General features: G+C 34.9%; 1 protein-coding gene across 2 annotated transcripts in view; it reads right to left on the minus strand.

Moving 5' to 3' along the window:
* The window catches only part of LOC105227275 (MICAL-like protein 1), a 151,402-nt gene that overhangs the window by 48,165 nt on the left and 75,284 nt on the right, over positions 1 to 27,953 (minus strand). For both annotated transcript variants that reach the window (XM_049456314.1, XM_049456313.1), the window contains exon 5: positions 458 to 543. In XM_049456314.1, coding sequence (XP_049312271.1) covers positions 458 to 543 — 86 coding nt within the window. The remainder of the gene's footprint in view (positions 1 to 457; positions 544 to 27,953) is intronic.

Raw genomic sequence — 27,953 nt, forward strand, 5'->3', positions numbered from 1 at the left:
AACATTTAAGAAGAACGTCTTAATGACATCGAGGCAGGCAATTTTGTTTAAGCCGAAAATTTTTAGTTTTTTTGAAAGCAAATAATTTTTTTTTAAATAACAAAATACACATTGACCAATAGTTCATCGTCATCTAAAATGCAAAATAACGTAACATCACTTTCTATAAGTTTACAGGCGAAGGAATCACGATATAATGGAAACCACTAATATTGAAAGAATTTAAGTTTTGGTTATAAAATGGTTATATATTGGTTATTATATCTGATAACGAAATTTGAATTTTAGTTATAAAATTATTTAATATTGTTTATAATATCTGATAACGATTTTCGATTTTTTTTTATGATACGTTGTTTTGCATTTTAGCTGACGATATATACATTTATGAGGATCGATAGATAGGAATATAGAGAGTTCCAAAGAAAATGAAATTAACATAAGAACATTTTCTTACCTTTGGCGGTGGTCCAGCTGCCTTCGTAATTTGCGTCTTTTCCGCGGATGCTGCTGACGATGGACGTTTCAGTCTGTTGGGGGAATCTACAATGAAAAATAGAAATTTATAGAAGTTAAAAATATTGTTAAAAATACTATGAAAATATATCTAAAAAATAAATTTGTTTAAAACTCATCTTAACTCCTTTCGAAACCTATTTTAAAAAATTTATTTATTAAAAATCCTCTTAACGCTTTTCGGAGCATATTTTATATTTAATTGAAATATAAAATTAAAAGTGTTTTTTATGGTACATTTTTAACTTTTTTAATCTGCAAACTACCAAAAAATATTTTTTTTTTATTCTATGGCGAATAGAGCAATAAGCATATATCAAAATTTTTAAACGAGAACATGTTGAATAAGTTATTTCGAACAAGTTTTCCTTACAACAGTTAACAGTTTAAATACCACTGTATATGTATTAAAATTGTACTATGCTGGAGAATGAAGCCTAATACATTATTTGCTTAAATTTAGGAAAAAGCACAGATCACATTTATTTTATGCCACATACATATATTACACACATAAACATGGTTTTAAAGCTTAAAGCTTATCTGCACAGTTTTTTTCATTTCGCCAACATCGCAAAAAGCTCCGCAAAGGAGTCCAAAAGCTCCGAGCTGTCACAGCCAACGGGAGTCTCATACATTTTATTGCAGCGGCATTTACAAAATTTACAGAACTTATGAAATTCACCTTTCTTCACAATTATTTGACGTATTTATACATTTGAGTATTGATATTTTCTCAATATGAAACAAAAACCTTTTTATTTTTGTATATTTTTGATTATTTAACACAATATTCACTATTTTCTGCACTTTCAACACACACGCTACGGAAATATATTCTCAAGCGTTTGAACGGCGGAAGAACTTTGAGGATTCGCAGGTTTGCATTTTTCATGACAATTGGAATTTGTGGTATTCACAATAGAATAGTAAATTTAATTAATTTATATAAATTAAGCAAAAGTGGTTTCAATATTAAATATATCATATAAAAATACATAAGAATAGAATCAATAGAGTTGCCATGTAAAAATTCTTATAAAAATGAGAATTAATAAAAAAATTAGAGTATATATTATAACTCTATAAAAGGTTTTGTTTATGGTTGCCACATGAAATTCCTAACATCGTAGTATATCAAAATATACATATTTTTCATTTAAATAGATTTTTTTTAACAAACAATTTTTTTTTCTTGATATTCCTTTATTATTCAACTTGTTGACAACTCTGGTGAAAATACCAAAAAAAAGAATATATTTTAATAATACATATTAAATTTTTTAATAAAAATTTTTATCGTTATTAATATTTTTGAAAATATTTAATTTTTTAACTCAATTTTCTTTAAAACGAAAAAAATAATTTAAAATTTCTTTAAAAACAAAAAAATATTTTTTTCTCGATATTACATAATTATTCATCTTGCTGGCAACTCTGGTGAAAATACCAAAAAAAGAATATGATATATTTGAATAATAATAATATTTTTTTTTAATTTTATTGCTATTAATAAAATTGAAAATATAAATTTAAAAAAAAAATTTTCAATGCAATTTTCTTAAACAAAAAAAAATATTTTTTGTTTCAAAATTTTTAAAATACTCGGCAACTCTGTTTTCAACCCCAACAAACCTAGTAATTATATTTGAATTGTAAAAATTTATTTAAATAATTTTCAAATATTCTAATTATTTAAAATTTTTTTTATGCGTATTTTTTGTTTATTTTCTTGTAAAAACCCCTCCACTTGTTTTTTAAACACTAATAACACAATTATAATAAAAAAATACTTTTAAAACACCAAATTATAAAATTTTCAATAAAAGTATAAATCTATTGTGAATACCCCACTAAGTTCTTTTTCAGCACAAAAATGTAACCCTGCGCTTTGCCAAAGTTCCGCGCCTTATTTCCTTTCCAGTCAGTTCGGTATGTTTTCTCGCGTCGTGTGTGTTGCAATTTCATTAATTCGTGAATATCGTGCAAAATAACTGTAATAATTAAATAATTGGTGCAAAACCTTCAAGTAGTGTTAATGCTAAATTGTCGTGAGGTGCAATAAAAGCCGCTGCAGTAATTTTCAATCGGTTTTTCGGCAAGTGTATAAGTGTCTCGCGTTCGTGCGTAGCAGAAAGTATGTGTGTGTATTGTGTGTTTGTGAAAAATTATAAATAAAGTGCGTGTTAATCCTACGAGAGCATATTGCAAACGATAATCTTCTACAAATCAAAGTAAGGTGAGTGTTTTATAAAATAATGAATTTTGCAAAATGCGACAGGCGTCAGCACTTTTGCTTCTGGAGCTTTTTTTGAGACTCCTTGCGATCGCGAAGCATGTGTGAAGCTTTTTGTTATATGGTAGGTAAAGCTTTCGTATCCTAGAGGAAATAGTTTGTACGTACCAGCGCAAAGCAAATTAAAGTCTCTGCATACTTTTAGGCTGCTCTTGATATTATATCTAATGTCAATTGTTATATGTAATAATCGCCTTCATTTTGAATAGTTTGAAAATAATGTTTGTAATGAACAGTTTAAGAGCTCATGTAATGCTAGTTGAAAATAATTAAGGCAAAGTGACAATTGTTACGCTGGAAATTGAATTTTCGCTGTAATTTAAATTTTTTTTTTCAAAAATAATTTTTGTAAAATATAATTTTTTATACCAGTGTGTAATACATAGCAAATGATAAAAAAGAATTAATAACAGCTTTCGTGATATGGGTGAAGTTGTAAAGTCTTAGCGTAAAAATGTGTATTTTCGAAAATTTTTAATACGTTATATGTAATTATATTGAAATTATTTTTAAAAGATTTATTACTCTGCATGTGTTCAATTCAGCGTTGCCATCTGTAGAAAAAAGCAAAGCGAAGCAAAAACAAAACGGAAAATTGAGAATAATAGAATAATAGAAAATAATAGCTTAGAAGAGTTATATTTACAGTTACATAATTGATACCAGAAAAATATTTTAAAAGCTTGGAAGACAACATTTGCCATTTTCGAACAATGAATAATATCAACAGTTTTATGTATTAATACAATGTATTAATCGAACTTTTTTTATATCGATTAATCGGAGGATTGAAACACATCGGTTTCACATAATTTTAGAAAATTTTTCGAAAAATTATGTACAAATAAAAGATACCTTAAAAATACCTACTTATATGTGTCTAGATTTTGGTCCAAAAGAAAGATATACTGGGATTATTATCATTTTCCTTGTTTTTGAGAAGATAATTAATAACGTGGGAGCTCTCAAACCTATGTAATCAGCCAGAAATATATACTTTTCACTGATTGAAAGTAAACAGAAAAAAATCAATTTCATTAAATAATCAACGATTTTACACAATTCACTGCGCTGAAAGTTAATTGATGAAATTAACGATTACTCAAGCGCCTCAGAGGGCCTATGACGTGTTGCAATTGACAGGTGCGTAGACACAGTATTCGTACACTTGTGCTAAAAAAGACTTGTGCTTTTTTACATATGTATAACCCTCTCAGCTATTAATTTAATTTGAATTAAAAATATAATAAATTAAATTTTTTTTTTTTAATTATAGAAAAAAACTTTCTTTGTACCCATCAGCCGATGAAGAAAAGTAAAATTTTTAAAACTCATATTACATTAATGTGAAGAAAACAAAATAGTATTTATAATACCCAACCAATTTCAAATAATTTCCTCGCTATACATATTTCTCTACAAAGAATAGATTAAACGCCCGATTTCTTAAGATTTTATTGGTTGATTGATATTCTGAATCGCCCTAGCTGACTCTTGCCTTAGTAGTAATTCGCATTTAATCTCAGTTGGTTGGCTAGTAGCAGCTCTTCTTTTCACAATGAATACATATTTATATGCTTCTATATAGGTAAATATATACATGCATGTACATATGTATGTATCGATTTCCAATGATAGCTATTCCATTTGATGCGTGCGTGCCATTGTTCAGTTAACCAACTTGTAGTAACTTGTATTACCATAAAGCAGAAATTGAATGGGAAGTGTCAATTGGATTTCTCTTCACCTGCAGCGTCGCTCTGAAGCCGCTATTTTATTTCTTTACATGCATTTCTGTATTATTAAAAACAAATTAATAACCAAATTACATCCGCTGATGTCGGATTGACATGACTTCCTTACATCTTGTATACATAACTGAACATAATTACATAGATATGTAACATATATCAAAATATGTTATATACATATACATATGTATATGAATATATGTATGTTACATAGGTGCCTCATGAAATGGCCATATGTGCTGCTATGTGGTGCGTTGTAGCTAAAGAACTGCAAGTTTGGAAGCATAACAGTCTTACAAGTAGTCTTATAAATAAGTCTTTGTAAGCGAGTACCAAGGAAACAGTCGCTAAAGTAATCAAAGGTGTAAGTAGTTATGCTGCTAACGCGGGTGCAGCTACCGGAAATGGCGTCGCAATGGCGTTTAAAATAATTTTTTTCAAAAATTTCAGAATTTCTTTGTTAATGGAGTATGTTTGTAACACAATAAAATTCAAATATTATAAAATAATTAATTTTTTATATGAGTTTTTACCGAGAAAACCTATGTAACTCCTTAAAAACTTCTTCGGCTTCTCCTTTCTCCTTATTAATTCAGATTACAAATCGAGCGTAAATTAGTTTTTCTTTAATTTTTGTTATTGTATCTTTCGATTCCAATGGGTTTCAACCTACTATGATTTTTTTGTTTCAAAAATTGTCTAATAAAATTTCGTTCGGAATCAAGTTCTTATATGAAAAACTTTCACATTTGACAATGTATCTTCACAAAAGTTGGTACAGGTTATTTTCTAGGGCAACAATGTAATCTCCGAAGAAATTGTTCAGATCGGCTTACTATAGCATATAGCTGCCATACAAACTGAACGATCGGAAAAAATTTCTTGTATGGAAAACTTTTGCATTTGACAAGATATATTCACGAAATTTGGTAAAGATTTTTTTTTAAGGCAGCAATGTAATCTCCGAAGAAATTGTTCAGATCGGATTACTATAGCATATAGCTTCCATATAAACTGAACTAATAGTTACTAAAAGAAATGCACCTGTGAAGGGTATATTAGCTTCGGTGCAGCCGAAGTTAACGTCTTTTCTTGTTGTAATTAAATTTTAACCGAGTTGAGCGTTCTTTTGGCACTCGTTTATGAAAATAGAGGCCTTATCTTTAGGTACATTTATTATTATTTGGAGTGTTTTAATCGATTTACAATTATTAATTAAATCTTTTTTGCTTTTCAAACTTATTTTAAATATAGTGCTGTTATTGTTATTCTTGAAGCATGCCATTGGTTGCAGTTTTTTGTTGTTTTATTTGCCCGCATTTACAAGTAAATTAATTTGTTTCGTTTCACAAACAAATCTATGTACTTTGTATATACCAATGTATTCCTTCAACAACTTAAAAACTGCAAAATAAATACATAAATCTACATATGTATATGTATATATGTAAATATATATATGTTCCTACAATCTAGAGCTCTCCACTACACTTTATTGCAGTTTAACCTTCCAAATCGCATTATCGGCAGCAATTCGCTATACTTTATATGTATGAGTATATGTACATATGTATGTCGAAATGCATTTTTATTTTTTTATATATTTATTTTTTCAATTGGTCTTACTTTTGGTGTTCCTTTTCAATATTTTTCTTTAATTTTTTTATTTTACATTTTACATTTTCCTTTTTTTTATTTTTTTATATTTTTTAATTTTTTTTAATTCTATTGTATGTACTTTTTGCGCGTTCGTTCATTACTTTTCGTTCGTCTTTCATACATACAAATTTGCAGCTTGTTTTTGTTGTTTTTATGCAGTTTGCTGCTGCCTTGTCTGTTGTGTACGATTTATAGGCGTTTATTAGCGATTTGATTATAGCCCATTCATTACGCGCTGTAGGTCCCACTATTATTATTTTGTTTTTGTTATTGTTGTTTTTGTTATTCATATTGTACTTTTTCTTTTACGTAATTTTTTTATTATTAGAAATTAAATTGCATTCGTTATATCAATCAGTAAATTAATCAAATTCGTAAGACCCACAGTCATAGTATATTTATGTGTGTGTGTCTGTATATATACAGTTAGCTGCGCCAAAGTTGTCATAACATTAACAAAACGGAGCAAGCGTAGCCAACGTTGGTTTCTTCGATTTTAACTTAATTTTTTGGACAAACGCGATTTTTTGTGCTTCGAAAATGAAAGTATAATTTGGTGTTGAGGCATTGCATGGGTTTTCGAATGTTTTGTTAATTTTCACTTTTTGTTTTAGTTTTTTTTTTGCTCATTTATATTAATTTTTTTTATAAATTTTTTATTATTTTTCTAATTTCCTGCGGCACTAATTGGTTAGCAACACGCTAGCCGCTTATTAAGACATCAATCAAAAATGGCAAAATTGTTTTGAACCTTTTTGCTGTTCTTTATTGAACTTATTTGTATGTTTTATTTATAGTTTTTAATGAATGGTGAGCGCGCTATTTTGCAATACATAATTTGTATTAAAAATAGGCTCAGCAGTAGTAGTTTTCTTCAACCTTTAGCTGGATTTTCTGTTTATATATTACTTTTGCGGTTCATTCCTCCTAGACCTTCTTTTCTTTAGCGATTTTTAAGAGAATTGAATTTGGTTTGTTATAGGTATTTCGATAGCTTAGTTCTTGAAAAAAATCCGAGTTTTTGGGTGTGCAAAAAAAACACAAATATTAATCATCGAAAATCGCTTTATTGTTTCACTAAATACTCTTCATTAAGATCTATGTATACACTTGTGCATGCATTTGCACCAATTGTCTAAGTATTTTCGCCACCCTGAGTGTGGTATCTCCAAAACATGCATTCTGAACGTGTCAACCGCCTCTTCAGGCGTCAAATTTTGACCAAGAGGTATGGTTGCCACAAGTTCAGTTTTTTCCAAAGAAACAGACCACCATTTGTAAGTGTTTTGTGCTTGAACAACTTTTGTTCAATACGTGGATGACAGCTCCTGTATTTCAAATTAAAGATCGCAATGATTTCGACGAAAGAATGTTGACCTAATGTATTTTGCCTCTTTGGAGAATCTTTGCTGAATAGGTAAATACTTTAGGTCTTTTAAAATAGTTCGCTAAGATTACTTTTGTGACAACTTCCTTTGAATGGTTCTAATATTTGTGTTTTCATTCGTTTGTTGTCGTTGTAAAGGATATATCAAAACATTACAGATGGACTAAATCAGCCGTGATGGTCGTAAGAGGTATGTTTAACCATTATGGGAGACGATTTTCCAAGTTATTGACAAGTATCTAAAATTATATTTCATAATCGTGGTTCGACCTCGACAGGCAATAAAAGGCACAGATGTCATAGATGTGTTTCGAGACACTGCTATCTTATTTTATAATATTTCTCTAGGCCAACCGGCATGGGTCTTTTTTTGGACTATGACAAATTGTGTGGGATCCTACGTGAACCATTTTTTTACAGTCAAATATTCATTCAATATTGAATGTATGCAGGTCACACCAATGCCTATAGTAGAATCAATCACACGTTAGGTCATATGACAATATTTCTTTGCGCAAAGCATCCATAGTTTCCGGAACCACAAGCTTCACTAAATTCGCCTTGCAGTGATCTACCATCTTCTTGATGGAGCTTCATCGCCAAAAACTAAATAAGTTCATCGAAGCACTGTTGCTGAGTTAATCCACGTCGAAAGTTGTAGACAGTAATCGTGCGTAAATGTTCGTGATTTAAGTGAATCTTTTGGCCGAAATGAATATTTTAAGTTACTGTTAACAACACAAATAGCGCTCGTATGTCGTTTTGAGTATGTATAACATAAAAATGTCAATCATGTGGAAGAAGAATTCATGGATTTAACGCGATGATAAATGTCACAATGAAAATATCGCTACAGCAGCGAATTATGTAGAGATCAGTTGCCTACAAATATTATTAATCTAGGAGTCAGACTGAAGTTCTGGGTAGGAAAGCTACCACATTCTATATTTATATAGGGTGATTTTTAAGAGCTTTTTATTAAAAAAAAAACGCATAAAATCTCATCGGTTCTTTATTTGAAACGTTAGATTGGTTCATGACATTTACTTTTTGAAGATAATTTCATTTAAATGTTGACCGCGGCTGCGTCTTAGGTGGTCCATTCGGAAAGTCCAATTTTGGGCAACTTTTTCGAGCATTTCGGCCGGAATAGCCCGAATTTCTTCGGAAATGTTGTCTTCCAAAGCTGGAATAGTTGCTGGCTTATTTCTGTAGACTTTAGACTTGACGTAGCCCCACAAAAAATAGTCTAAAGGCGTTAAATCGCATGATCTTGGTGGCCAACTTACGGGTCCATTTCTTGAGATGAATTGTTGTCCGAAGTTTTCCCTCAAAATGGCCATAGAATCGCGAGCTGTGTGGCATGTAGCGCCATCTTGTTGAAACCACATGTCAACCAAGTTCAGTTCTTCCATTTTTGGCAACAAAAAGTTTGTTAGCATCGAACGATAGCGATCGCCATTCACCGTAACGTTGCGTCCAACAGCATCTTTGAAAAAATACGGTCCAATGATTCCACCAGCGTACAAACCACACCAACCCCCCCCCCCCCCGGGATGCATGGGCAGTTCTTGAACGGCTTCTGGTTGCTCTTCACCCCAAATGCGGCAATTTTGCTTATTTACGTAGCCATTCAACCAGAAATGAGCCTCATCGCTGAACAAAACACGCGCGCGAAACACATTTCGAACCGAACACTGATTTTGGTAATAAAATTCAATGATTTGCAAGCGTTGCTCGTTAGTAAGTCTATTCACGATGAAATGTCAAAGCATACTGAGCATCTTTCTCTTTGACACCATGTCTGAAATCCAGATCTGTCAAACTAATGCATGGGAAAAATCCTACCTCATTCTATATTTATATATCATATGTTTAAATATTGCATTTTCAACAATTTTAAATCATGCTGCTGAGCCTCTTTTATTAACACCAATTTGATTTTGCTGTTATCAAATAATTTTTGCCCACATCAACTCTATATAATTTTTCACATGCCACTTAATATAACACAAATAAATTGACACTGATATTGCGTATACATAAGAAATTTAGATGTCTGGGAACGTATCAAATATATATGTATATATATGTCACTGGGAGAAGAAAGCCACATAAGTACTTTCTTCGAAAATCTGAAAATGCGTGTGTCGTCTAAAATTTCAAAACTACCACATGCACAGGCATAGGAACTGGGCCAAAAAAGCATGTATATACCTGTATATATATATAAATAAGTGCATATGTATTTGTATGGCTCAAAATGTGTGTGTATGTATGGGTTTAACCGCATACGCACCCATTGATCAATATGCCAATCGATCACTTTATTTGCGGCGCAACGCTGATGAAAGCTGATTGCAGGAAAATGCAACAAAAATACATACATACGAACACATATTTATATACATGGGTATATGCTTTTAACTGCTGCAAAGAAAACTTACAACGGCGTGGCCACTGATCAGTTACTGCGCGTCTAAATATGGGCGTTGGTTAGAAATCGAAATGCATTGAAACCGAAATTGTCCACCGACAAGCGATCATTGATGAGGCAAAAACAACAACAACAACAAAAGTGCAATTCACTATAAGTCTATTGAAAATGTTCGAGAGGCAGGGAGGATGTGATCGATGTTAAAAATCAAAAGTGGCAACATTTCTGTAGAGAATGACACACACACACACGCACGCACGCATATGAAAGTTGCAGCATCAGCGCGATGAACGCTTTGAAGTCACAAATAAAGAAACAACAAAAAAAGTTAACGTCGGTTGGACTGAAACTGTGATACCCTTTACGAATAAAACTGTTTTCCATACGAAAATTTGATTTTGTTCGTTCAATTTGTATGGTAGCTATATGCTATAGTACTCCGATTTCAACAATTTTCTCAGAGATTGTACAGTTGCTTCAAAAAATAATTCGAGCCAAATTTCTTAAAGATATCTGGCCAAATAAAAAAGTTTTCCATACTAGTGTTTGATTTTGATCTTACAGTTTATATGACAACTATATGCTATAGTGGTCCGATCTAAACAATTTCTTCAGAGATTATACAGTTGCTTCAAAAAATAATTCGAGCCAAATTTCGTGAGGATATCTGCACTAACAAAAAAGTTTTCCATACAAGCACTTGATTCCGATCGTTCAGTTAGTATGACAGCTATACGTTAAAGAGCTCCGATATTAGCGGTTACGACAAATAAGCAGCTTCTTGGAGGGAAATAAATGCGCTCAAAGTTTCAGATCCATAACTTCAAAACTAAGACGGACAAGCATAAATCGACCTCGCTGATCATTTTTATATACATTTTTATAGGGTCTCCTTCGTTTTCTTCTCGGTGTTGCAAGCTTTATACCCTATGCAGGGTATAAAAATATATAAAATCTCCTAACAATAATCGCAGCAACAATAAACACACATGATCAGTGGGTTGCCGCAGTGCAACATTATAAAAATTACACATAAAAGATCACTTAAGTGGATCGTCAACCAGATGCCTTGTTGCATATGGTTAACAATACGCACATGCATGCACACACACACAAATATGTATATGTTGCTGCACTTTAAGTGAGCAGATCAATTTCACTTTTGAGGTTATATTGAAACCATTTGAAAGAAGAAGCAGAAGAGGGAGAGTGAGAAAAAAATTTCATTCACAAGAAATTGTGTTGATTGAATTGTGGGTACTTAAAAAACTGAACAACTATTACAACAATAACAGCAACATAACACTTGAAGAAAGCTTCAATGCGGCGGCAAGGTGGTCGTTGGTTGCGATCGATCGCGTCATTGATGCCACTATTGATAGGCCATATGAAGTGCGGCGCGTTCGCCCATTAAGGCGCAGACGTCGACGATTATTTTCGGTTTTATTTACATTTGGTGTCTTTTTATTATTATTGTTTTTGGTTGCTTTAATAGCATTTGAGATTTGATGTTTATTGTAAGCATTAAGCTACAAGTGGCTGGCGATAAGTGGGGCGTAGGGGAATCGATTGGACATGTGTGCAGTGACGCTGACAGTTTCAATATCTGTTTTCGTCACTACTGACCGAGTTCCAATTGCTGAAGCAGTGCGGGAATTGAAAAGCGAAATTTCTAAGCGTTTAATGCGATCAGTTTCGAATTTTCAAAAACCATAAAACAACAAACGATAAAATAGAAAGTGTGGAGAAAATTTTGCAGAAAGTGCCAGCGTAGAAAAAGGAATAATAAAATTTTTTGTGGAGCAATTAACAGTGAAACTTTCGGAGAAATTTGTTATTACTAACAAAAAAAAAAAGATTTTTAGAACTTTTTAAGATTTTAGTTTCACGTTTTATAGTATTTTCTCTAAGAAAAAAATTTTAAAACCAGAAAAACTCCAAAGAATTAGTTACTGTAAAAGCTGAAAGTGCCAGAACGGAAATTATAGCAATTCTTTATGATTTTTTTAAGAACATGACTTTAATCGATCAGCTTGTATAACAGCTAAATGCTGTAGCAATCCGATTTTAAAACTTTCTTCGAAGATTGTAGCGTTATTTCATGCAAATATTTGAGGCAGATTTCGTAAAGATATCTTATCAAATAAAAAAGTTTTCCATATAAGAACAGGGCTTAGAGCTTTCAGTTTGTACGGCAGCTATATGCTATAGTGGTCCGATCTGAAAGATTTCTTTGGAGATTATAGCTTTGTCATAAAAAAGTTTTCCATACAAAGAGTGGATTTTGACTGATCTGTTTGTATGGCAGCTATACGCTATAGTGGTCCGATATTGACAGTTCCAACAAACGAGCTTATTCTTGGAGAGAATAAGATGTGTGCAATATTTCAGAAAAATATTTCAAAAATTTAGAGATTATTTTGCGTATATCCAGACAGATTGCATTAGCTAAATAATTTCAGCTCATCACGCTGCTCATTAATGGGGTCTCCGACGTTTTCTTATAGCTGTTGCCAACCTCACACTAAACAGTGCATAAATTTCGTCCACTTTGTCCACTCAAATATCCGCTACACTCTACTCTGCACCACTCTGTATCCAGCTTAAGCTCCTCAAATCAGCGCATACATATCACAAATTTTACAAATCCGTGGCGAAAAACCGGACATGTCGTTATATTAACCTAATGTAATTTAATGTAGACTCCTATCCATTACTGTCTCGCTTTGCCAGAGTTGTCACCTAACCATAATTGTTGGAAAATATCGCACTTTCTTCGACGCATGTAAGCGATCAGCAGCAGAAGCAGCTGCCGACGAAGTAAAGCTGCCACTTGCGAGCCAAAATGACTGTTAATTTTCAACAATAAATTATTTTCTAAACTCAACTCCTTAACTAGACGCTTATATGGTATGTAAGCGTATACATTTAGACAACAACAATAATAACAACCTCCTGCATATGTGCGGCGTATAGTTTCATAAACGATTTGTGACTAGAAAACTTGCCGTCAACCGTTAGTAGACAAGCACCTACACACATACATATATGCAAGCACATGTATTTAAGCTACAACAACAACGCAACGCCAACAACATAATAAAAATGCATAAAAAATGACGGTGCAATTACATTAGCGGACAAACTTCCTATTACTTACAAATCTGCGCGCATGCGTGCATTACTGTGTGTGTATGCCTGCATGTGTGTGTGTTTGTAAGCGCATTTTCGCTGAGTGGTGGCTTATGACAGTGTAAAAGTACATGCTAGTGTTTGCTTACGCTTGCGTACGTTGTCTTGTTGTTGTTGCTGCTGCTGTTGTCTAATAATGGTAAAAGCCATGCGACTTTATATGCCATTAAAGTCGCATAACAGCAACAGCAATGACCTACAATTTATGAAATGAACATTTAAGTAATTGTTGAAGTTTTGCTTTAATTAGACACGAATAGCCACAAACACACATAGAATTAAACAGCAACAAATGCATATGAGTTGCATGTTTTGTCAATAGAAATATACATTTATTCATAGGCGCACAGTCCATGAAGAAGTCACGAGTACACCAGGGGAGTACAAACAAATATGCAATGTAGTTGGCATGGAATTAGTGGTCGAAGAAACAAGTGCGTTACCAGACTGCAGAATTTAGTACAAATTATATGGGATGAGTAAATAAAAGCGATCGTGAATTTACTGAGATGAATGAACAAACTCTTGAGTGTACTCTTCTGTATATCAGAGTATAATCTTCCATTTGTATGTCTTAAAAATCACTAATGTTATTCTCTCATCATAATTGATAAAACTGCTTACCGTAAATTCCCTTAATCCAGCCGGTCAGTAACTGAATATTTTGTGGTCTCAAGACGGTGGTTTCATCTATAGCTCTGGGGTTGCTATATCAAAATCTCTCTATTAACTCAAGATTAGCAGAATAGACGGTTGTTCTGGTTTTTGATCAATGTTCATTCGGTTAACGTGGGCTTCATTAATACTATGGTGAACGGTACTTTTCCTGTATTACATAATATACTTTGCGATTTTTGGGTATAAGAGGGCAAAGAGGGGACTCACGTTTTCTGTTTATAACAAGTAAAAACTTTTAATTCGAAACTGTGCTAGGCAGACGCCGAATATATAGTAACCTTAAGACACCTGCTTGCAGATGGCATCGTCATGTACCTTTTGTTGTTGTTCTGATATCAAGAGCTCTCTCCCATTTTTTTAAACAAAAGCTTTAATTGAAAACCTTGTCGTCTCTAGCCTAGCCGGACAACGATTTTTATAGTTGCGAAAGGTCTTAACAATGTATTTATTAGAGTCCCATTTGGTTAATGTCAACTCCACCATCGTTATTTAACTCCATCACCTCCACTATACATAACCATGACTGCTGATAGTTTTAATCTTCAATACTTCGAATTTTTGTTTGCGTCTTTCAACGAACCTTTCGTTCAGCAGTTTTTTTGCGATCACTGCAGTCGGGGAGGGTTATAAGAAGACGAGATTAGACTTTTTACTATAAAGTTGAGCAGATAGTCCTTGCTAGACTATTTTGGACATACTCAGAAGACTAACCAATATTCAAAAATGTATCTAAAGTCTTATCTAATTATGTAGATTTAGAAATATAATTTTGTCTGATGTAAAAGACTGCCCCTATCTTGAAAGCCTCTTGGACATTTACTGGTTTAGATATCCAAAAAACGGTGAATGAATGCCAAAGCTTTGACTGTCATATGTGAACATATTTAATTCCGTCATATTAGATTTTGAATATGGGAAATGGCAGGTAAAATTATTTACTTTAAAGGAATTCCGGGAAATGAAATAACAGAGAAGATTGCCAAACATGCTATCCGTCTGGCTATCGAAACCATTGCAGGAAATGCGGATGTCACTAAAAACGATAATACAATGAAATTCCCACAAGCGCTGACAGAGGAATCAGGGTGATATGCAATACTTAAGAGAAATGACGGATCGCCAAGATCATGTGCAAGGATACGAAAAAAAAAACACGCTTACTATTCACTCACACGGTTTCAAAGTGACTGAAGGACGGTTGTTAGGTTAATGAGAGGTCAGGATCTACTGACATCACATACGATCTGGAAGGGCATTCTTAATGAGGATACATGCAGAAATTGCAGGGAAACAGGCATGAGAGAGTAGGGCACTCCGCCTATGGTTCTGTTCAGCATATATAGAACTCGTCTTAATTAAGAGCCTCGCCTTATCTAAGAGCTTCACAGTTCAAAGGACTAGTTAAACCAAAAAAACATCGCAAAAGCGATGACGACCAGTGTGACGAATATGTTAGCTTAAGTTAGGATAGATGGCTGACCTAGAGAGATCGCACCTGGACCGCTATATGTAGTCCTTTGTGGAGCCACAGAAATGAAGGATTGCTGTATTCGAAATTATAAATTAGAATATGTACTCCAGTTAAAATTAAACTAAACCTCCACCTGGCATTACTAAAGACCGGTAGGTCTACATATGGGGTAACAAGCGACCAGTATACTCTTGAAAAGCACTTTCTCCACCTATGGTTTGTTTCCTATAAGTAATCTTTGTTTAATTACTTTAACTTGGATTAGATATGCTTTAACCAGAGTAATCATTGATCACTGCTTCCATCCTCCATGGAAACTTCGAGTCAGTCAACATAGTTTGACCAAAACAATAAACCTAACCCAAAAGTATAAGGACGTCGTAGCAATTACTGTAGATTGTATGAGTCATTGTATTCATTAAGATTTCTTACCAGATGGCAGAGAATTACAGCTGTGAATTTAATTTAATCACATTTGCAAAGGTTAATATCAAAACTGACTAAAAAATTCACACAAAAAATGCCGAAAAATTCGCTGCTTTGAACATCTTTTTTAAGCTTTTAATAGCAACCAGTTGGGCAGCAGTAAAGTACTTGAAATTAAAGTAATGATTATAACAAAGCAATTAAGCGACTTTGGATTTGAAATGTCGCAAGTAAAAGACATAAAAACAGCGCATTTTTGGGGAGAACTGCAGAGCGTGACATTGTGTTGATTAGGCGTGTCTTTAACTGGCAACGCCAGCCGAATTGTTGAAGCCACAAGCACACAAACAAACATACATATATTGTGTGGTTATGTCATGCGTTGGATTTTAATAATTTATACATTTAACCACACATGCTATATTTTTGTGTTGTTGTTGGTTGCTGTCATTCGCTCTCATGCGTGAATTAATGCGCGAAATTCGGTAGAATACAGCACGCATGAAGAAAATTCGATAAAATATTACGTGGAGTCAGAAAAAAGAACAAACCAGCTCCAGCTGCGCGCGGCAATGTCAACAACTAAGTGCGTTTGTATGTGTGTGTGTGTAGATGTATTTACATAAATGCTGCAGACAGGTAAGTGAACAGCTTTAACGCCAAGTCACATGTGGCTATGCGCGGCAGATAAAATGTTCTGAGCTTGGGAGCAGCAGACAGCAGACAGCAGCAACAGCAACAATAACTTTTAAACGACAACAACAACAGTAAGAACAGCAGCAATGCGCATAACATAAATACGATGAAATATTGCTCACCAAATGGGCGACTAAGGCGATATGAAAAGGGTGTGTGTGCCCAACAAAAACAAAAACCGAAAAACGAAAATTAAAAGCAGCAAAGATAAGTAAATCTCAACTCAAAAAAAAAAATTAAATAAAAAAATTAAAAAAAAAATTTTAATGGAATACAAAATTTGAAAGCGTAAAAAAATCACAAATTTTCGAAGCAACTTACGCACACCTCTTTTTTTGACTGCCGCTTGCTGGTAGCTTGCAGCCGCTTTGACTCGAAAGGTCAATCACATCGGTGGCGGCCGGACGGACCGAGCGACAAGCCAGACGAGTCAGACGAGCCAGATTGAATCTTCGTAATGGCGAGAGCGCAAAAGATCAAAAACCCTAAATTTATGCGCAAACTCAAAATCGAAGTTCGGTAAAAGCCACAAAAATACAAAAACAACAAAAAACAACAACAGCAGCGGCCACAAAGCGAGACAGGAAACATGTGAGCTGATCGAGTCGAATTTGTGGCAAAAAAGTGCCGAAAGAGCACAACAAAGTGAAGGCAACGACTTTTTTTGTTGCTGTAGATGCAACATTATGCAGCATCGATGATTGCATCAATTTTCTGCTCAAATTACGCAATAAATACAATGAAAACATAAGCAAAAGTAAACAAGCAAAAAGAACGTGTAATTTGTAAAGGAAACGCCGCCGTCGTCGCCGCCGATGCCATTGTTGCTGCTACAGCGCAATCGATACATTTGAGTAGGGTCCTTAACTGATTTAAAGCATGACTTTTTTCTTACATTTTACTGATTTTGGCAGCAGCAAAACAAGCTCAAATGGCCCACAATGTCTGCTGCGCAAACAGGCTTTCGCGCGCAATGAAAGGCGGTCCCAGGCGAGTAGATTGCCTTGCTGTTCTTGTTTCGTCTTCCGAAAAAAGGAGCATGCAATGCGCGCCGCAATTCGTGGAAGTCTACCTACCAGGCAGTGATTTTTAATTTGCCAAAAATCGGCGAAAAAATGCTGAACAACTTTTTTGCTTGCAATAATTGCCGGCAATTTCGCTTCAAACACGTTTTATTACGCGCTCGCCGGCTAACTAAGTGATCATTTATGCCGTTTTATTGGTTATTTGTACGGCGAAATGTTGGTTTTTTGTTAGAATGCTGCGCGCTATAGTGCCGTGACACTTTGGGAAAGATCATATTGTTCATGCGGTTTTACTTTTGGATGAAAAAATATACCAGTAGGTAAGGGGTTTTGCTTGAAACGGCAAGTGAAGGATTCTATGCAAGTATGCTCAGCAAAAGTGTTGCATTCTATATAGTACGATGAAATCTAAGTTCATTAATCTACTATTTGTCATAGGTTAGACGAGGTTATACTGGCCGACTGTAACGCCATACATAGCCTTACTGGTTCTCAGTAATGACAGCTGCAATTTCAGCTTAATTAAAGCTGGAGTACTCGTCATACAGAACGTCAACGCTTTTTCCGAACTTTACGAGCGATTTGATATCTAATTTGGACTCGTATGTGATGCCAGTAGATGACCTGTCTTTAAATCAAAATCAACCACAGTCCTTCCGAGATCGACTTCCGTCTTTCCTGCATTGGTTCGGTAGCAAGACGGATGTCACTTTCTTTTGGCAATCCCATCAGCTATTTTGTTTCCCAGAATTTCCATTTGAAGCTGTTTTATATATAGTTATGTCGAGGGGTATTTGGAATTGAAAACCAAATTTTCAAAATTCAAAATTTACGAAGTTTTACAGTTGTCACTAAAATCGAGTTCTTGGAAGGGTCTAGATACTAGAGTATTTATTCGAGATGCTGTGAATGAAATTTAGTTCTAATGAGATATTTGATAGATGACTACAGCCTTTGTAGTGTCAAACAGATGGAGAGAATAACCTTAGATGTCTGTTGGTAAAACCTTGCCTTCAAATTAGTTCGTCAAGTAAAAACTATCGAGCTACGATGCTAAGGATTGCGAATTTACTAACCTTAAGCCAGAGTTAAGTTAAGAATACCCTGCGATCTAATTTTGGATTACTTCATTAAGCTTTTAAGAGCACAAAAACCAAAAAATTATGAGTAGTTCTCTTTTGCCTGAGTTCATAATTTTTCTAATATCTAAGATTTCGCATTTTTGGTTAATTTTTCCTCAAACCACTTAATGTGACCAATTAATAACTTCAAAAACTACTTAACTCAGTTTTTGCTTATTTTCATATTTTTTCGATTTTTTTTTTATCGGCCAGAAGATAAGCGTGCTATGAGTATGCCGCACATTTTCTTAAGTATATAAGTATGCTATTTGCATGTAAATATGCAGCTAACGGTGAAAAATTGCAAAATAAAGCGTGCCAATAAATCAAATCCGGTATACATAAATTTAGAAATTGACACATCGATTTATTGCTGAAAAGGCGATAACAAGCTTGCAACACAATTGTAGCAGCAATATGAAGCACGAACAAAACCGCTGAAATCGTAAGAGACCGATCAAAAAAAAAACTAAATATTTATGAAGTGGAATTCATATTTGAATATGTGTTAGAAAATGGAAGAATTTCAAGCTGTTTCGACAATAGGAGATGTTGAGATACAGAAATGATTAAATAAATATTCAAAGGTTAACAGATCTGGATATTCAGCATCTAGAAAAGAGTTGAATCAATCATCGCCAGATTTAACTATTTTAGAACTTCAGATATCCAAAAGCTAAAGAGATCAAAGATCTACAGATTTTTACCCATTTTTTAAATCGTCCGATTTACAGATTTATCTTAGGATCTCTAACCCAAATTTTAAGTACAGATGTAAGTCAAGTGATGTGTCAGTACCTTGTTCAAATAGTTTCCTGCCTCCAGTTTAATAAATTGTAAAGTATGTCTGAAGAATGATATTGGCAAAAAAGTATTAGACCGTAAAATTTATAGTTCGGAATACTGTTTTTGCTGGTCATTCGGTCGTCCTAAAATCTTCTTTTCGACTAAGCACTATGATTTATAGGTAAACGCGGATTAAAAGCAAAGTGCACGTAAACAGGTGCTGTGGTCTAAATGGGATCTATCACCTGGTCTCATGCATTATAGAAATGTTCAACCTATCACTAATCAACATTGTAGTGGAAAGCTCTGCAACAAATTCAGTTTTAAGATTGAATTCTCCATAAGAACCTTCGAGCATAGCACATTAATCTGGGGGTTTGCAGATAAAATAGACCGCTTACCCTCACGCTTTATTTGGCTCGAAAAGTGTGACAGCTTGTTACAGAAGAAAGAAACGAAAAATAATTGTTAAAAACGAAGAAGAAGCGAAACTTAAAGCTCGTTTTTAGCTATACGGGCCACCTGAGACTTTTCTCAAGGTTCAGTCATACCAAAAAGAGGTTCATGGCTTCGATATTTAATTCATGGAAATACCAGACAGAGGTTCATATCTCCGATATTTAGTTCATGAAATTACCAAAAAGAGGTTTATATATCTGCTATTTAACCCGTATAGAAAACAAATATATTAAGAAGTAGTTTCTAAAATTTGCTGTTTAAAGTAAATATTGATCCGATTTGCCTGAGGCAGTGAAGTTTTTCAGGAAAATTTTGGTGTACTTTATCTTTTTTTTTGAGCTAGGAAATTATATTTAAACTATATTATTAACTTACGATAGCTGGCGCTGTGGAACAAGTGCTTCTATTTTTACTTTTCTTGATGGAAAAAAGTAGTTTCTAAATTATTTAGTCTAAATAAACCACTTTTAACTCAAATCTTCGTTGACAATAAACATTTTACATCGTTTGTAACGCTTTATTGCCTTGCTGTAGTGAACTTCCATAACAAGCATGTCAGCACTATATTCATACGCGTGTGATTCGCTAATATATATCCAATTTTGTTCGTGAAATTGTTTTCCTTATCAGCTCATTCATCAACAGAGCCTCGGTCATTACAATAATCGCATTCCGGAAATTCGACACAGAAGCAAAGAAAAAATAAATCCAAAACTCTCACAACCTTATCGCATTGTGTCATATTTTCTCTCACGTAATTTACTTTCGCAAAATCAATAAATCTTGCATTCCACACAAAATTTAAAGGAAATCGAAATCGATTAAATATTCGCTCTTATAAACTACAAACTTCCACTCACGTTTTTCCACTAACGCTATCGCTTATTACATTAAAATTATATACGAGCAATTGTAAGCTCCTTCCATAACCTAAGTACTACTTCAATCCCGACTACAGCGACAGAGAAAGCGCGCGCGCGCTCGAGAGCGAGAGTTCATTGGCTGCGAGTTACCTTTATGAATAGCCTTGCCAAAAGCTGCCAATAATCGTGCCGATCTTACACAATCGACAATCGACAAGAATTTCAGTTGCAAATTATCTGCTTGCAACAATCTACAAAAAAACGGCGCGCAAAAAAGAATGGCAGACAAGCGAGCGAGGTAAAAAGCGAACTACGAAATCTGGCAACAATTGCAAATCAGTTACTACGAGTACTATTATTATAGACGAGCGAGAAGTGAAAGTAAAATTGTAACTTCTGTCATCCAGTCGCGTCGCGTTGCCTTGCCACGCTTTTGTATTACAGCACCACACGACAGCAACAGACGACTGTGCCGTTCAGAGGATTGCGCCTTACGCTCACTTTTTAAATATTTATGTGGATTTTTTTGGCGTTGTTGTTTTATTATAATTTTTCTATTGTTGCACGTCAGACATTTCTGGCTACGGTCGACGACCGCGCGATGAAAGTGCCTTTTTTATGGCAATAAAAATAAGTTATCGCACTACATGGCAGGAAAATGATAGAGGCCTTTCGTGGAGTATTAAATATTTTGAACAACTGTGACTCAAACGCGTAAATTTGAGGTTAAATTGTAAATTAATTAATTTTGAAAATTTTCTATAGAGAAAACTAGCCATCTTCGAAAAAGAATATATATGTGAATAGAGGATGGAGTCATGTGTAGAAGTGAGGAAAATTCTCTGATTGTCATTCACTTGCTAGTGACCAGACAAGATTCTTTTACATATGGCTCTAGCAGCTCACAATTTCCGGTCCTAGACCAAGTATCCTCTGGGTAGCCTAAGAACATCTGTTTGAAGGCGAGCTAAAGTAAGAAGGCGAAACATCCCCTGCACAGGAAAGTGCGCTGGGTTTTCGATCCGCCACGTAAAAAACAACACCCCCCACCCCGCCCATTGAAAAAGTTTAAACAGCCTCGGATGAGAGACCCCCTTTTGATGACGACCATGGTAAACGAATTATGATTTGAAGCATGCACCTGGAATGTCCGCTCCCTTAGTTCTTCAACATATCGCTGATTGGCGCCCATGCCCTGACAGAAGAAAACCAAATCAAAGATGCCTTCTATGAGCGCTTGGAGCGCACCTATGAGAGCTGCCCCCGCCACGATGTTAAAATTGTGCTTAGTGACCAGGGTGGGCAAGGGAAGTATCTTTGGCACAACAGTCGGTAAATTCAGCCTCCACGAGGAAACCAAATAGGATGAGGCTGATCGACTTCGCCAGGGCCCGAAATATGGTTATCTGTAGTACTAGATTCCAGCATTGAAAAATTCACCAAGCTACCGGGCTGTCTCTGGATCGAAAAGCACCAATAGCGCGCCAGTCGTTCTTCCTTTTCTCTGTTTGGCGCCAATTGGAGATTTCAAATATATCCAGGTCCTTCTCAAACTGGTAAAGGAGGAAGATGAAAGTCGAATGATCAAGAAGGATTATGGAAAGAGTTTCTTCCAACGGTTAGATCGCGTGGTTCCAAGAAGACCTGCCTTTAATATTATCGTGAGAACGAATGAGCGCAAAAACAGACTTCATGTCTCGTAGGATCAATAAATGTTAACTGTGTTATGGTAGATCTACCAACAAGTGGAAGCGTTTGTTGCGCCCATCGAGAAGAAGAACAGGCTAGCGCTGTGACATATTAAAATACCTCTTCAAAAAGCTCGTGATCTAACGAGTTGACCTCGTGCCATCTGCCATCTTCGTTTTCGTTCTTCGCGTAAGTAGGCAACCGTATTGCATAATCATACAATAACAACAGCAACAAAATATCGATTACAAGCAGCCGAAGCCAGGGTGCAAATGTTGCAACATCTTATGTGTCGCAAGTGTGCCACAAACTACGCGACGTTGTAGTCAGAAGTCAAACGAAATCGTGATATATCAAAAGGCGCGTTTAATCAATTGTTAAATGCCAAAATCAGTTGTTGTTATTGCTGCGAGCGAGAGAAGCGCCGCACCGCACAGCGATTGTAGAACGCGAGGCAATAAAAACGAAATAAATAAAAAACAAAAATACTTTTACAAACGAGCAACATTTCAATGAATCACACTGCATTTGCATGCACGTGTGTGTGTGTGTGTGGTGCGCCGCCACCGAATCAAAAGTGTGTCATCTTCAGCGGCGCGGCGCACAAAGCACAGAGCGCGTCCCCATTAGCGCAACATTGTTGTTGTTGTTATTATTATTGTTTTTGCTTTATTTACTAACTTTTATTGTAGCAACAACGGCAACGGCAGCAGCGTAGGTAGCGGTAGCGCAAACAAAAACAACAATCAATGCATGTTGTTGTAAGCTGTTGGGAGTCCGAAAGGCGCTGCCGTGTGCGCGCAGCTGGAAAAACTTATTGCAAGTTGCAACTGTCAAAAGTGCAAACCTTTTAGTTTTTCGCCGTGATTGTGCGCCTCGGCGTGTGTGTGCGTGGAAGTCTGCTCTTTCAACTGCCGCGGAGCATCTTCTGCGCTTATCTTTTCTGTACTCTGCTGCATTGTATGATTTTGCGACTTTTTGTTGTTGTTGTTTTTGTTGGGTATTGTGATTGCATAATCGAGGTAATATTGCTGTTCCCACAGAGCTTTATGCTTAGCGGCAATTTTCGCTACTGCAACGCCGACTGTGATTGTGACGACAATGGCAATATTTGCCACACACACAAATTCACTTTTTGTTGTTGCGCTGGGTTTCATTATTTTGCAATGCTAGCGATGAGGAGGGCGGTGAAGGGCTGATGAGGCGATAATGAGTTTTCCTTGGCGTTAAGTTGTCACTCTAATATAAGTATATGAACACATTACATATACATATGTATATATCTATATATATGCATATATATATGACAATGTATATAACAGTTATGTCAGTGCTTCCTTCTTGCAACACAACTTGTTGCGTATACAAAATTTTCGTTCGGCTGTCGCTTTCATTACACAACTCCCTTGGAAGCTTTATTGTTGCTGGTTTGGCTCCCGTCGAGGTGCCGTGGAAAATTCGCTTATTAACGATAATTGTAAAATATTGCGCAATAGTTTTGGTTAGACTTAATAAAAAGCTTACGAATCAAAATATTTTTGCAGAAAATTGGACTGTTAATATTTTTTTTACTATCTTAGGTGTTGGGTTCCCCACTGAACCCTAACTAAAACTAATATTCTGCGTTCAAACTATTTTTTTTTGGACAAAATAGAGACGAGTAAAGGTTTCTTAGTTCAAGATATCTCAATTTGAACTCAAGTTACAGCTTGCACAGACATACGGAAAGAGAGACCCGGATTTCAACTTTTCTCGTCACCCTGATCATTTATACAGGGTTTGCCTGGAAAGTAATAGGACTGAGTCGATTTGGAAAAAAAAAATAATTGAATCAATTGTAACAATTCTTTAAGAACTTTCAAAAAAGGCTCCACTTGTGCCGATACAGCGCTATTTCCAAGCATTGAAGGCCTTCCGTGACAGGCATCCACCGGAATAGCCTTGAGAGTCGAGGTGCATGCTGCTTGGATCCCCTCTGTTGTCTAAAAATGCTTGCCTTTCATGGGCTTTTTCAGGCAAGGAAACAAAAAAATCCCACATCTGAGCCGTAAAATGGCTGCGGAAGGTAGTTGGCTAGGTAGCTGATCACAAGAAAGGCGGTGTGAGCCGAAGCGTTGTAATGGTGCAACTTCCAATCGGCTGCGATGTCTTGTCGGACCCGATTGACTCTTCTTTGAGAGTCTTGAGAACATTGACGGCATTGACGGTTTGTCCAGGAGGAACAAATTCATGGTGGACGATGCCTCTGATGTCAAAAAAGACAATGAGTCCTCTCACCGGCCCTCCAAAAAGACCTGATGCCACCGAAACACACCACTTCTTGCTATAGCAACATCTGGGTAAGCCTGCTTGATCATATAAAATGTCTCTATCGCAGATTTATCGAGTTTCATACAGAATTTAATCGCTTACCTCTGCTTTAACGAACTCTGTATTTTCGGCTTGCACCACTCACAGAAACATGTCGCGCAAAAATGTTTGTCTTGACTCTCCAGGTGTTCGGAAACAACTGACCAGCCGCTCGTTCGTTAGCTAGGAACGCCCTCTACCGAATCCGGTCGGTGCGCACATGCTCCGAAGTACAGTCACGGTGGAAGAAAATCGGTCCTATTACTTACCGGACAAACCCTGTATACGTACAACCGTTAGGTGAACAAAGCTATTATACTCTGTAGCAACAGGTTGCAAGAGTATAAAAATAATTAAAAGTGGCAACGTCATAACACTAGTTTTCAAAGAAAAATCATATAGAATAGTCAATAAAAAGGTAAAAACTTGACAATTTTGCTAGAGCTTTAATATGCTTTGGAAGCCTGAAGCCTTGATATCGGTCTACTTTAGAACGGAGTTGCCACCTTTTGCTAAACTATACCGCAATTTAACAGACAATTTTTAAGATACGTTGAAATTATTATATTTACCAATTATTATAATAAAATATGCTTTTGGTGTTGCCACCGGTTTAAACATATAAAGAAAATAAATTTTGGTATATTGTTATTTAACAGAAAATTTGTAAGATAGGATTGAATTGGATTATATTTTCTTATGAACATAAAATATCTCTACGGTGTTGCCACCTATTTATGTTAAATTAATAAATTTTGATGTAATGTTTTGCGCTACAAAGTCATTGCGACAAGGTCTTAATATTTAGTAGAAATTAACGTAAATAAAATGGTGTTGCCACCTATATATAAAATATATGTATAACAAAAATTAAGCTTTGGTATAATATTTTTCGCCACAAAACCGGACACAATGCATATTATTACAAATTTGCGTAAATGAAAGGAAAAGTGTGTTGATTTGAGGTTATGCCCACACTATTATCTTTAAGCAACAATAATAACAAAGCGCTGCAAGACCCTGACAGATTTAGAGCAAAGTTTCTGCTGAAATTAGCGATGCGCTACTATAATTTGTAACAAAAACTAATAATTTCCAATTTCAAGTTTTAAATAAGTATGAAGCTAAGTGTTTTGTAATTACAGAGTCCAAATCATTTCTAAGTTGTGGTGCTTCCGACACATAATTAAAGCAGCCAAGCAACTGCCAATTGAGGCATTATGCTCTTTATACACTTTAGTAGCGCTTAAATATAAATAATTGAGGAAATTTTAAACACATACAGACATATTTGTGTATGTACTTAGCTTGCGGTATAGCAATATTTAGCGGTAAATCCACTTTCGTTAGCTGAAACTTAGTTGACTTCGAAGAGCTGCGCATTAACTTCGAATACAATGCATTATTTCCGCTTTATGCTGGAGTACCGTTATGCACAAATACTCGTAATACACTGGCGATGGCACAAAGCTGCAACAACGCCCTATTTTTAGATAAGTAATTATTTTCATTTTTTTTTTATATTTTTTTTTTTACTTTTTTATTATTATTATTTTTTTTTTGAGTTTTTTTTATTTTTTTCTGTGAATTTTTTTATTTTAAAGTTAAATTGAAATTGTCGGTTGGCTAAAAGGGTAACGCTTGAGTACCTCGCTGCGTCCATTTATCAGCGCTTTCCACCAAAACACGCTCTCGATTTGTAGTACAACGAATGAGTGCAAAAAAATCAACAACAACAACGTTGGCAACACCGTTTGTGCGCGCGCCGAGTGAAAAATGCATTTTGGTGTGCGGCCGCAGCGCTGACGGCGAGGGAAAGTGCGGGCAAATTTTATTATGATTTTGTGCTAATCTACTTTTACAGCAAGCCAAAGAGTTTGTTAGCTGCTCTCCTGCCGTTATTGTTGTTTTTGTGGTTTTGGTGTGCCTTTGCGTATTGTTGTTGTCATATCTTTTTATTGTTGTTTTTATCATTTGTTATTGTTGTTGTTATATTTTTGTTGTTGTTGTTGTTGTTATCATTGTTTTTGTTTTTGTTATTGTTGTTGTTATCATTGTTTTTGCTATTACCATTGTTGTTGTTGTTGCTTATATAGGCACGGTAATCGTTGGTGGCGTTGTTTCTACTGGTGCAAGCAATTAACAATTTACAGTTGCAGTCAGTTACGCTGCCTGCGCATGCGCTGAAGCGTTTGATTAATTTTATTCCTATGAAGTTGATTTTTTTTACTATTTTTGTTTTTGTTTTTTTTGTCATAACAAACTGCATACAAGCAACTCTTTAGTTTGCGCTGTGGAGTATTGCTCCAAAGGCAGTTTGGCTAAGCGGCAACTGGCAAGCGGAAAGCGTTACGCTGCCGATTGGGGGCATTGCACGGTTAGTGGGGTAATGTGAGGCGTTATTTTTAATTGAACAGTGAAGGGGCCATGCTGCATTAATATGTATGTATGTATGTTTGGGGAGAATTTTAATGGCTAGAAGCACGCTCGCGATGCGCTCAGTGCATTCACATATACACACACACATATGAGGAAAGTTAGCTAAGTCGGTTTTTTTGTTTTAAAAAGAAAAATTTTGTTAAACAAATTTTAAGAATTTAAAAATTAAAGATTTTTTTTGTATAAAACTATTTTCTAAACCAAATTTGTTTATGAAAAATATTGCTAAAAAATTTTATAAATTAAAAATTAAATAAATTTTTTTATAAAAAAAACTCTTTTCTCAACCAAAATTTTTTTCTCTCAAAAAGTCCTTATCTTTGGCATTTATTTTCTTAATAAAAAATAAAAAAATTTAATTTTTTCTATAAAAAAAATTTCGAACGTCCCTATTTTCTAAATATTTTTTTTTTATGTTTTTGCTTTTTCTAATATAATATTATGAATCATCCGCCTTAATTTATTAGATTAATCCAATTACGGCTTCTAAATCTTTTTAGCTTTAGACATTTTTCTTGGCTTGGCAATAAAAAAATATTCGACCAAGTTAAAATTTTAGGGGCAAGTCCACTGTAGGCCAAATTTCGCACTACTTTATTAATAAAAAAAGTTTAGTTTTCTACTTCGAATCTAAAGGTTTTCTAAAAAACCATATCGTCTAAAATATTGATATACATACATATATATACAACGAAAGTCATCTGCAGTTCTTG

The sequence above is a fragment of the Bactrocera dorsalis genome, chromosome 4, assembly GCF_023373825.1.
Source record: "Bactrocera dorsalis isolate Fly_Bdor chromosome 4, ASM2337382v1, whole genome shotgun sequence".
NCBI classification, from domain to species: Eukaryota; Metazoa; Arthropoda; class Insecta; order Diptera; family Tephritidae; genus Bactrocera; species Bactrocera dorsalis.